The 12,383-nt window shown below is 41.5% G+C and overlaps 2 protein-coding genes across 3 annotated transcripts; one reads left to right on the forward strand and one right to left on the reverse strand.

Annotated features, from left to right (window-relative positions):
- Nucleotides 1–424: 424 nt before the first annotated feature.
- rab5b (RAB5B, member RAS oncogene family) lies at nucleotides 425–7,210 on the forward strand. The gene is made up of 6 exons (XM_085248840.1): nucleotides 425–535; nucleotides 1,315–1,621; nucleotides 1,721–1,872; nucleotides 4,458–4,580; nucleotides 5,680–5,773; nucleotides 5,897–7,210. Exons 2-6 carry the CDS (start codon nucleotides 1,456–1,458, stop codon nucleotides 6,010–6,012), a joined length of 651 nt encoding a protein of 216 aa, XP_085104966.1. The 5' UTR covers nucleotides 425–535; nucleotides 1,315–1,455; the 3' UTR covers nucleotides 6,013–7,210.
- A 664-nt stretch (nucleotides 7,211–7,874) lies between these two features.
- On the reverse strand, nucleotides 7,875–12,272 carry dbr1 (debranching RNA lariats 1). Of its 2 annotated transcripts, none has more exons than XM_085248839.1 (9): nucleotides 12,114–12,272; nucleotides 11,099–11,313; nucleotides 10,881–11,005; nucleotides 10,718–10,798; nucleotides 10,546–10,631; nucleotides 10,226–10,450; nucleotides 10,059–10,136; nucleotides 9,824–9,969; nucleotides 7,875–8,919 (listed from the first exon to the last, which is right to left on the reverse strand). In XM_085248839.1, exons 2-9 carry the CDS (start codon nucleotides 11,293–11,295, stop codon nucleotides 8,175–8,177), a joined length of 1,683 nt encoding a protein of 560 aa, XP_085104965.1. In that variant the 5' UTR covers nucleotides 11,296–11,313; nucleotides 12,114–12,272; the 3' UTR covers nucleotides 7,875–8,174. The 2 variants fall into 2 exon arrangements, with proteins under 2 accessions (XP_085104965.1, XP_085104964.1); XM_085248838.1 differs by having other exon boundaries at nucleotides 11,099–11,439.
- Nucleotides 12,273–12,383: the final 111 nt, after the last annotated feature.

The following is a 12,383-nucleotide window of genomic DNA, read 5'->3' on the forward strand; positions in this document are numbered from 1 at the left end:
TTTAACTATGTATATATATATTTAAATTTAAATATTAACTTTAGGTAACGCTCCTTAGAGGTTATCAAAAATAATAACCTTCAGAGGAGCTTCTAGAAGGTTGCCAATATATTACCCAAAGAATTCACTACAATAACCCCGTCTACGTTTCCTAGAATACATTTTAAAGATCGGAAAAAATATAAGCAGACGAGAAAGAACGTTTCCAGAGGGGGTGATGTGTTTTCTGAGAATGAATCATTTCTATGAATTTGTCATTCTTACTGTGCGCGGTATTTTGTTCGTCGAACTTGTGTTCTGTGACTCTTATAATTGATCTAAATTTGTATTTTTAAAAAGTGCCATATAAAGACGAGTGAAAAAAAATCAAAGGATATGCGGCTCTTCTTTTCTTCCCAGAATTGACAATGCGGCACTCAGTGCGCATGCGCCAATTTCCAGGAAGCGTTAACATTTTTTTCTTTCACCAGCTGATAGCCAAATTGTCAACAGTTAAGTCAGCGCTACCCGCACGGCTGAAACGACACTATACACGGTAAATAGACTTATGTTTTCCTCTCAGTACCTCTGTGTTACTTATACGCTCGGCTGGAACGGCTGTGTTTCTTTGGGCGTCGAAATGCGAGGCTTTGTTTCAGTTTTGTGTCGTCCGAACCGAATGCTCGGATCGCTGTCCCGCTAGCACATAACCCGAGATAAGGGTTGCTGATCTGATAACAGTCATTGTGGGAGTTGCCTCAACACGAGTACGCCAGGATGTCATCCGTCTGCTCTCTTGTCCTGACGCGTGTCAGCGGGGTGCTGAGGTTAATGTTTCAAATGGAGAAAGTGCTGCAGTGCCGGGGGGAGGGGGGTTGTTAGCGTCGAGTGTCTGAGGTGGGAGAGAGCAATTAGAAGCGCAGCATCCCCAGTAAACTCCAGATCAAATGGGCCGCTATTCTCCCCACACATCTCTTATTCAGTGAACGCAGCAGCATATTGTGCAATGCAGTTAGGATTTAAACAGGTGCTGGATTGTATGCGAGACCTCCATCCCTCCTATGAGGCTTAAATCTTTAGAACTTATTTCTGGATCGGCTTGGATTTCCGTTTCATGAGGTAAGGCGTGATCACATTGAGAGGTAGTACACGTGAGACATTACAGTCGCAATTAAAACTTGTGCTTGATCGCATAGAAAACTTCTAATCTTTAGAAAGTATGGATCCGCCGGGAGAAGATTTGTTACCTTGAGGAAGAAGGATATGTGTGTGTATATAGGGCAGACAGTGTGTAATCTTGAACCGAAATAAAAGTCTTCTGGCTTTTTCACACAGACCAAACACGACTAGAACAGAGGTCAAGACGTCGTCAGTGAGACGTGACTCTCGGTCTGTTTTGGGAAGCAGCACAAGTGACCAAAAGCACCTGTCTCCACTGAGGGAGGAGGCCCAGCCCCCCTGCTGTCTCTGGTCAGTATGAGCTCCAGAGGGAGCGGAGGCCGCTCCAACGGCACACTAACGCAGACCAAGATTTGCCAGTTCAAGTTGGTGCTGCTGGGGGACATGGCTGTGGGCAAGTCCAGTTTGGTGCTGCGTTTTGTCAAAGGGCAGTTTGATGAGTTCCAAGAGACCACTATAGGAGGTAAGAACTGGGAGAACTCCTAATCAGGTGATTGATTGGGGGGGGGGGGTGGATTTAAGAACCCCATAATGATCTCTCATGCTTCTTTTTTATGTCCAGCTGCATTCCTGGCACAGTCGGTGTGTCTTGATGATACCACAGTGAAGTTTGAGATCTGGGACACTGCAGGACAGGAGCGATACCACAGCCTGGCTCCCATGTACTATCGTGGCGCTCAGGCTGCTATTGTTGTCTTTGACATCACCAAGCCGGTACGTAGAAATATTTCCTAATTTCAGTTGGTCTTGGCTGCACTGATATTTGTTCTAAAATGTCGGACTGCTGCCGATAGGTATTTTTCAACATTCACAATTCATTTACCTAAATCAATCATGTAAAGATTCTCACTGAAAGACAGTTGTAGAAAAGCGTAAATGTCTCCGACAGCCTAATATCAGTATTAACCTGGAAACTCCTCGAGTTCTTTCCTTTCCTCTTTTTTTTTTGTCGTCCCACATTCTCTACATCATTAGACATGGATATATTTGGTATCATTGAAATTCAGGAAGTTAGGTGTGACTATGAAGGTAGAGTAGGCCATCTGATAACTGGAAGGATGGTGGTTCAATCTCCAGCTCCCATGATCCCAGAGCTAGAGTTGGAGGATAACTTCAGGTGAACTTCAGGGTTCACCTGAAGTTATATTCTCTATGATCGTTGGATTTTTCTCTGTATCTATTATTGTAGGATCTACTGTACAATATAAAACGCCTCGAGGCGACTGTTGTTGTGATTTGGCGCTGTATAAATAAAATTGAATTGAATTGAACCCCTGGGTTTTGAATTATGAAGGTGGTACTGAGTTAAATCGCCATGGTAGCTTGTGCTTCACATCTGTATATTCAAGATAAGACATTTGGCAAATGCAAAACCACCACCTACTGATGAATGTCTCTGGGAAATAGTGTCACCATTCCTGGAAGAGCCCCTAAGCCCAGTGTGAAGCTTCAACAAGGAATAAAGATTCTTGAGCGCAACGTGAATGATAGAAACTTTGAACCTTGCATCCAGTTCGTGTACTGGCTGATGTTGAAACACAAATTTGCGTTTTGATCTACTTAATGGTTTACAACATGTTTTTATATTTGTCCTGTGTGACAGTGTAAATCCACCGTCTGGCTGGGCCTTTCTGTGTGGCGTTAGCAGCTTCTTCCCGTGTCTGTGTACTCACAGTTTGAGTCTGATCTTCTTGTGTTGTCATGATGGCCACTGATACTGTAAGGTCTATGAAGTGACAGTCGAAATGTTTTACCAGCTTTCCTTAATGGAGTTTTTATTTTTATGACCACTCAAATCATGTGTCACAACAAATATATTACATTCAACATGTATTATATGTTCGACCACTTCATATTTTTTATGTTTATTAAATTAGATTTTATGTATACAACACTCATTCACAATAACAGTGCACAAGGATGATAATATCCATTGAGCAAGTACTTGGTGACAGCAGGGAGGAAAAACTCAGTTTAAACAGGAACAGATCTCGTACAGAACCATGCTTTAGGCAGATGCCCATAGTTTCCTAACTGGTTCTGGTGGTGATGGGGAAAGGGAAGGCAGAAAAAGAGAATATAGAGAGACGTTAAAATTTGCTCTTTTATTTGTAAAACATCTCCCGGGACCTGTCCATGTTGCAACTGGTTTGTGCTGTAAGCGACACACACCTCCTTCTTGGATGGACTAATCAGGCCGATGACCACCTTTGTGGGATTACTTAGCCTGACTGTCTGTGTTAGACTATGCAAATACAAGTAAAGAAAATCCTGGGGACTCTGAGCAGGAGAAGGAAAGTGCTGTAGAAATTCCACTTCCCAAGTAGTAATATCAGCTGTCTTTTATTTCAAATGTGTTTTCATAAGTGCAGCCCAAACACGCTGCTTTGAATCAGGTTTTGCAAACTTTTAATGGTTGTTATCTACAGTCATGCATATTTGTGTAAATAGTAGGGGTGGGGGAAAAAATCGATACTGTGTAGTATCGTGATATTTTGTTTGCTAATAATGTATCGATACAGGGACAGCAGAAATCGATATTTTGTTACAAAAAAAGTTTTTGTGCTCTGACTTCAGAGCATGTTGATCCTTTTTCTGAGCAAGAATCCTGACATTCCTTCACTGTCCAAATGTGTTTAACTTTAACCGTGTTTAACCGTTCAGTTTGTCAACAATAAAACTGACTGAAATGAGAGAAAGACTGAGTGCGAGACTTTGATATTAGATAAAATGAATATTGATAAAGTTTACCTTTATGTACAGAATCTGAATATCGCAAAATATTTTAAAAAATTGCAATAATATCGTATCGTGCGTTAAGTATTGTGATAATATCGTATCGTAGGATGTATGGTGATTCCCACCTCTAGTAAATAGCAATTCTGAAATCTATCAAAGCATAAATGGAAAACATTTTTGATGTCACACATCTCCAATGTTAGCTGTGACTTTGGGTTCACCTAGTTCTTTTATTGAAATGAACTGATTCTGTACTTACCCATATTATAATCAAGACATTGATTTTTTTTTTTAAATTATTTTTTAACACATACTGTGTCTTCAGACTTTTACATTTTAACAAGTAACTTTCTTTCTGTCAGTACCTCAGTCATGCTTCCAACACAGAGGCTTTGAACTTACTGACGTTTCATTTGAATGTCGCACTTTTGAAAGAAGTTATTACATTATACTGCCCAGCTCCATTATTTGCATCAGCTCAAAGGTGAAAAGTTAATCTCATCATATTTGCTTGGTATCTCCATGGTAGTTTATCTGACCTTGGTTCTGTGTTTGTGCAGGAGACGTTTGAGAGAGCCAAGGCCTGGGTGAAGGAGCTGCAGAGGCAGGCCAGTCCTAACATTGTTATTGCCCTGGCTGGAAACAAGGCTGACCTGGCCGAGAAGAGACTGGTGGAGTATGAGGTAACGCACCCCTGTTGGTCCAAATTAAATCATAACCAATTTACTTCCTGAAGACAGAAGCAGTCCTATGGATAGAAGCACCTTGTTAATGAAAGAGGTCAGAGGCCACAGTTGTTGGAGCTGACAGACTATTAAGATTCACATCTTCAGCCTTGAAGCCGTTAGCTGTAACTGCTAGCCTAAAGCAGAAATATGTGGCTGCAAAGGGAACACACTTGCAATTCATAACTAACAAAATAGTCCCCAGTGAATCTTTTGCTTTAATTATCTCACAGCATGAATAAAAAAACCCAACCATGCTTGTTGCAGCAGTGTAGGCTACTACGGTTGGATTTTAATACTGTGGGGAATGCTTTCTGGTCTGACTTTGGCCCACAATACTAGTTAGCTATGGTTTGAATGTGTAAGTGCTGTCACTGACCTTTTGGATCCCGGTACAGCCACACTTCTATTGTCTGAATCCACTAGAACACCTTTGGGATGTACTGTATATGCGTGTACATATAGAAGCTTCTGTTGGAGCTACACACTGTGGCAACCTCTTGTGACAGGAGAGTAGCTGAAAGTGGCTTTGTAACAGTGATGTCAGCATGGAGCAGAATATCAGAGGAAGGTGGTCTCCATGACACCAAGAACTGAGCTCAATAAGAGGAGCCATCCAATTTTAGTTTAGAATGGTAAACTGTATATAAAAGGGTACTCGCCATCCACTGGTTTGGGAATCCGTATTACAAACCTTACATTCTGGCTTACACTACACTATGCTGTGTTTGGTTTGTTTTCAAAATCATTATATGTGGAGCAGAACCAAGGACAAAATGATATGTTAATGCTAGTAAGCTTGGTTAGCAAGCAGCATTCAGACTGTATTAGTCCATTATGCCTCCTTAAGGCTACTTAAAATTAGAGATGGCACGATACCACTTATGTCCGAATCGGTCGGATGACTTTTTTTTTATATATGTGATGCTGAATTACAGTCATGATTTGTGAATGGAAAACAGTTTAGTTCCTTTCATCTGCAGGTTTTAGCATTTGTGCTAGTAGTTTTTTAAATACTGTGTAATAATTTGATCTTTTCATATGCTGAATGGTAAAGGAAGCCCAGACATATGCCGAAGACACTGGTTTGCTTTTTATGGAAACCTCTGCAAAGACAGCCATGAACGTCAATGAGCTGTTCCTGGCCATTGGTGAGTGTTGTGTTTTATATAAGAATAATTTCTTTCACAGAAGAGACTAATAGACGTCAGGAGTCCTGCCTCGTGAATTATATGCTTGTCACAGTCTAAATAAACCTCTTCTCTTTAATCTAGCAAAAAAGATGCCAAAAACAGACACCCAAAACCCAACGCATGCAGCCCGACATCGGGGAGTCAACCTGCAGGACCCAGATGCTCATTCCACCCGAGCCTGCTGTGGAGGGAACTAGACTTCCACAACTCCCTACCACCTGTATTCTACCATCCACACCACCACAGCCCTACAACCATCTCGTCTCTTTCAATCAACTTACAGGGGGTGAGCCTTTACTCTGCATTCATCTTCCTGTTCAAGCAGAGAGAATAAGAGGAGAGGAAGAACCAAAAAAGCAAGCAGAGATGGAGGACAGAGACAGCGTTTCACACGTGTCTGTTGACCAACAACTCTGATTCCACATTTGGAAAGACACGGTATAGAGAAGACTGAGATTAAGAGGAATGTAGAAGATGGTGGCAAGCCTGTTCTAGTATTTAGCACTAATTGTGAAATTTCTTTCGTGTTCACTCTGCCTTGCATCATTTTCAGTCACGGCCCCGATTGGCACAAACTGAGCAGCACATGTTGCCGAGTGTCCCGAAAGGAGAAAAAAAGGGCCGAGGCATTAAAAGAGCCAAACGGTTGAGATGGCAGTCACCCCCCCCCCCCCAGCTTGCAGCTGCTTGCTTTTCCCCTCTAATAAGATCCTTCTGTGAATAAATACCGAATTGAACCCCGGGAATGAGTTTGAACCCTTCTCTGTCCTGCCCGACCCTCCTGTGGCTCAGTTTGTCTGACACAAGTCAATTCGTACCTATTTAATGTTCCATGTTCCTACTTCTCTTGGCTGCAGACTGATAAGCTTCAGCATCTCTGATTCCTCCCTTATTTAGTCTAAATGGTAACCCAAAAAGTTAAGACGTGAAGTAAACATTTCAACTTCTGACAAGTTCTGAATTAGTGAAACTAAAGCTCAGCAAGTCTGAGAATTATTTATTGAAAGATTGAGGTACATGCAGTTAGTGTGAATAAGCTTGCTGTAGCTCTTTACAGCAGTAATATACACTGGATGTGAAGTGTATAACTATGACATGGACAGGGTTACTAAATCGTTATTCTGATTGGCATCTATAGCTTTCCATCTGGAAATGGTGTTCCCAAATGTCAAGGAATTGATTAAATTCCATTGTCCTCCCTGTTTGGTTTAGACTATGAGGCTTGTAATAAACCTCCTTGGTCTGGAGTATATCTGCACATGTTGTGTTCAGCTTAAATGGCATAACTGTTTCCTTTACCTTACTAGAATGAGCTGTGTGCTCAGTGGCTGTCAAAGGCTTGGCTGAAGAAAATGAGGAAAGAATAGATAAAAAATACACACAAAAAAAACAGAAGTGCCTACTCCGTTTTCTTTCTGTCAATCATGTTTGGGGCTTTCTTTGAGTGTGTGCTTTGCAGACAAGGCGCAAGACTACTCCCTGACGTTGGTTTGCACCATAAACCAAAAACCTGGCACCCCGTCATTAGGCTATACCGTACTGGCTCTTTGTATGGATGTAGAGATCCTGTCGAATACACTGTATGTTAAATATTGTCTTAATTTCACTGAGAATGTTTGTTGACTTCAGCAGAGCACACTTGTGAACCTGGAATGGATCGTTTAAAGGACTCTGATCAATGTTATAAATCAGTGGGATTTAAACACACATCTGTGTCCAGAGAAATCTTTTCTTCGGCTTTATTTTCATATCCAAGCATTTTGATGAGAAAAACTGAATTCTCATTAAGACAATTTTCAAATAGTATACAAATGGAAGGCTTAAAAAAAAAAAAAAAAGTGCCGTTCCTCTCAACACTAACAGCTCACTATATACAAGAAACACATCCACTGTCATTGTTCAGTGTTTTAACGTAGGTTCAGTGGTCTGTATGAGTAAGATAACAAGTAATTAAAACAAAGACTTGCTTTTTCCATCAGCACCTACGGTATGTAAGTGTTCAATAAAGCTGTGAAGTCATTATTTCTGTTTTAAAAAAAAAAAAAAAAAAAAAAAGCTGTTCTCATCTTTCTGGCCTCTTTAATCATCTTGAAATTACAATGTCAGAAAAAGAAAAAGTGTTCTAAAAAATCTGGTTGGATTAAAATACATAAAAATCATGTTTAAACAACGAAACATTTTGATGGGTATAATTTCTGTGGAAACTGAATCCAGAAACAAATTCTTTGCTTGTGTACAGTCCACCTTTACGGGCATTTTAATAAAGCCATGCCTCTGCTTTGAACAGCTCGTGTGAGTAGCTGCAGGTACATAAATTAATGAATATAAACTAACGGAGAAGTTTACACTGCCTCCCTGACTATCCCTCACACTCGTCATCCTCCGCTGCTGTATAGATCACCTGGTTTCTGCGTTTGATTCTTGGAGTTGGGCCTCTGCTGCCAGCGTCCCCACTCTCAATGCTGGTTCGTTTTAGGATGCGCGCAGCTGTGACGTCCTCGTCCTCATCGTCGCCGCTGCCCTGTCCTGCCCCGTCTGCTCCAAACTGAGCGTGAGCTGGGGTAGAGTGGGAAGGAGGTGGCAGGTTCATGAGGTCGGGCAGAGGAGGGGGCGAGACGCTGCATTTGGGCTCGGGTAGAACCATACGGCTGGGTGTGTGGATTTCACCTGCTTTCGCATCAAAAAGCTCGTCTGCTTTCACCTCTGCTTTCAGCTCCTCCTCCTCCTCCCACTCGTCTTCTATGGTGATCTCATCTGGATTAAATGAACCTGACAATCCTGAAGTATCGGTTGGATACTCGCTGGGCTCGTCAGTACTTCCCAAACTATCTTCATCTTCGTCATCCTCTCCTCCTGTACTGCCCTGAACTCTCGCCACCTCATCTTCTCCCCGCCCGACCTGTGCATAGATGTCTGTGAGACCCAACTTGGCGCAAAGCTCGGTCGTCTGAGGGTTGGTGTTGTAGCTCGGGGTAGCCTGACGATGGGGCTTGTTGGGGTTGTAGGATGGCACCGTTGGACTGAAGTTGTCTGGAATGCCAAGCTCCCCGCTCAGATCCTCCACCACCTGCATCATAGCGGCTTCTGAAGCGCTGAAGTCCCACCTGATGGGTGTATGCAATCCAACATTATAAAAAAAAAGTATGAACAAAAACCGCTCAGTCATAATGACCTTTGCTTCAAGCATCTGAAGCAATAACTTGGCAGCTCATTATTAGGCTCCACTATACCGTCTCCCAGTATGGATGCAAATACACTATGTAAAGTATTGTTTTGGCTTCACTGAAAACGTGCGTTGAGCTGATTTAAGCAAATATTGGTGTCCTGAGAAATCTTTCCTTCTGCTTTATTTTCATTATGTAAAATGTATTTTTATGAATAAGCAGTGTGACACACTTCAAATTGCTCCCCACTCAGTTCTGCTTGCTGGCTTTGGGAAGAAGGAAAAGAATGAAAACCCACAGCTGAAGCAGTGAGTTTCATACTTCCTCTCTAACTTGCACAGGTCTAACTAGCTACACCAGCAACTTCATTCTTGGTCTGTCTTGACATTGTAGACAGCTGAGTAGTTTAAAAAAAAATTCCAGTGACTAGCTCTAGTGCTCCTATTGGTTATTAGCATTTTTCTTGCGCTTCAAAAAAAAAAGTGGCATTAATTTGTGGAGAACATGCTGCCAAACAAAACATGCAAATATCAAACTTGTTTTTCCCCCATAGAGCTTATTTTTGTTGCTTATTTCACCAAGGCAACACAGGTGGTGATAACATCCTACACAAAAAGGCCTTCCCTGAGCTCGAGTTTCCTTTTACACCTAGAGCTCAGGGAAGTTACAATGCAAAGCTTGTTTTAAGTGCAAGATCCTCTCTTCCAGAGTGACCTTTCCCCTGTTGCATGACACTGGCTATTTGTTCAAGCTAATGTTTTAGTTCTGGGAGACTGAAATCATGCATGCACAACCTAACTCTGCTTTTACAGGCCTTGTTACTTGTATGTCTATACGTGTGTACCGTTCATGCAAGCCATTATTCTCTGGGGGATTCCAGGGGTGAGGAGTGGTCCTCTGTAGGGTGTTGGTAGCCTTGAGAATAGCAAGCCACTCTGGATCATACTCAAGACCCTCAGATGAACCTGGTCTTTCTGGAATATCCACAATCTGAAAAAACAAAAGGTGTTAGCTCACACACTTTAACCCAGACTCTGATCCTAATATATCAATTAAAAAAAAAAAAAGAGTTGTCCCACCTGTAAGAATTCCCTGTGGGGCAAACATTTATCCAGAGACAGGAATTTGGTTACGCGTGGTGCACTTTTACCTTTAGGCTGAAAAGAAGAAATCACCGAAATGATGGTTAGAACGATTTTAACCTTATTAGCAGCAGTAATTCTAACTGAACAACTGTCACTCTCACCAGATGCTGCATAATGGCAGCAAATTTCACATGAAGATGTGCAGAGAACCAATAGTTAGGCTGGAGGTGAGCTAGGAGCTCCTCTGCAGCAGGACTTCCCAGAGAGTTTGACTCCACCTCTTGACGAAGGAATTTCTTCTTTCGTAACAGCTCCTTCGTGCTGCCATAGTAGTAGATTCCACGAGGCCAGTCGTGGCTCATGAAAATGTCTATGGGCATCTGGATCTTAGCAGAAATAATCATGTAAAATTAACATTGTATATTTAGCTAAAGAAGTGGACAAACATTTAGAGTTGTGTGGAAGAACTTGCGAGATTTACCTGTTTTAATTTGAAAACCTCGATATTTCTGATGTGGTATGCACTTCGAAGTGTTTCAGGATTATATGGAGGGAATTCATGGTGGCCTTAAAATGAAAACATTCCATGTAAATATGATGCATAGCAGTGGAGCCTCAACTATTTGAAAAGCTAAACAAACAAAAACAAATACCCTTCCTGTAGTCACGTGATTTGAAAATACCAGATAAGCCACCAATTCTGATCCCTTTGTAGCGAATAACACCAGCATAACCTGGAGACAGGTGATTATATAGGTCAGGCTTGTGGCGAGTCAGACAAGCTGGCAAACAAATTTGGAATCAGTCAGTCTCTACCTAGATAATAAATGTTTGGTGCCACCCAGCCTCCATAAGGGAGCTCTTGCAGGTGATTGGAAGCCTCGTGGTTTCCTCCAATGAAAATGGTAAACACCGGAGCCTTCTTCTCCCCAGAATAATACCTGCAACACAGACAATAATAAAGTTTTAAATATCCTTACTCGTGTCTTTGATTTAAAAACCAAACAAAAACACAACATAAACAAAGAACTTACTTGTAAAAGGTCTGCATGGTTCTGTACTTGGCTGGCACTGCCATGCACTTCAAGTCTCCCTCATTTCGCACTGCCTGGAAGTCTCCACAGCAAAGCAGCAGGTCCACCTTCACTCCTTCCTTCTGCTCCAGATACTCAATTGTCTCATAAATCTTGTCCAGCTCCCCATGGCAACAGCCTTCTACTGCAATTTTCATCCTGTGCAAACAGGTGATCTGACAACGTGCAGAGAAATTCACATTCACACTAAAGGATGGCTTCTGTTCTCATCTAAACACCATTAGCCTCTGTGGACACAGTCAAGCTGAGGTCCACGGCCTCCTAAAAGATGATTTGGCAATCTGTAAAGACATACAATGGTGATGATGATTACTTTCACTTAACACACAATTTCGCTAAAGTCTAGTTCTAATATACATTTCAGTTGGGTAAATTATTTTTTTTTCACATCTTCTTGGATCATAGTTTTAGTTGCCTTTTAATCACACAGTGGAAAGGGACTTTAATAAGCTACAATACGGTCTTGGATGATCTTAAACAGTGCTAATGAATTACCATGTGACTAAAGCTATCCAGGAGCAATCGGGAAGACACCCGTTTAATTTTAGCGTATGAGCAGAGCTCCTGTTGGACTGTCATGTTTCATTTAGCTAGAAACAATAAATTAAACGAAAGGTATGCGAACTGAAGATGACCCTAGCACCTTTTTTAAGACATTAAAGACTCTACAATGCACGCTGCACCGGCGGGTAGCCCTTGAATACGTGCAGTAAGTATTGCACGATGCTTTTTATTTTTTTTTATTTTTTTTTAATCTGACAAATGTGTCCCATGCTGCTTTAAAGTATTCTCTACTTCGTATCCTCACACTCAAGCAGGGTAGCTACTAGAAGCTCAGGTCCTACGATACAACACGCAACAGCTAGCTAGGCTACGTAATTAAGCGAAACAACTCGACAGCGTATATGGAGGAAATTTGTTATATAAGAGCAAAGTGAACGAACTGAGTACTTACAGATTTGGGGGTATACTTAGCGAGTATTTTGAGCCGGTTTATAGTCCATAAAGTTGCAAACTTGTGCAAAAAAACATGCTTATGTTTGTGGAAGAAACGAACAGAATGGATGTTCCCACCTCGCCTCTACCAATATGAGCGCATGCGCAATTCTTCATCAAATTCTAGTGACTAGCAGTAGATTCCATTATAAATGTGTAGAATTATATTACTATACTTGTTGCTAAGTCTTGATTTAAAAATATATTGTATTTTAAAAATTTGCGTTTT

The sequence above is a fragment of the Mchenga conophoros genome, linkage group LG16, assembly GCF_057382185.1.
Source record: "Mchenga conophoros isolate Kocher_MC1m ecotype Shallow Benthic linkage group LG16, M_conophoros_male_GT1.1, whole genome shotgun sequence".
NCBI lineage: Eukaryota > Metazoa > Chordata > Actinopteri > Cichliformes > Cichlidae > Mchenga > Mchenga conophoros.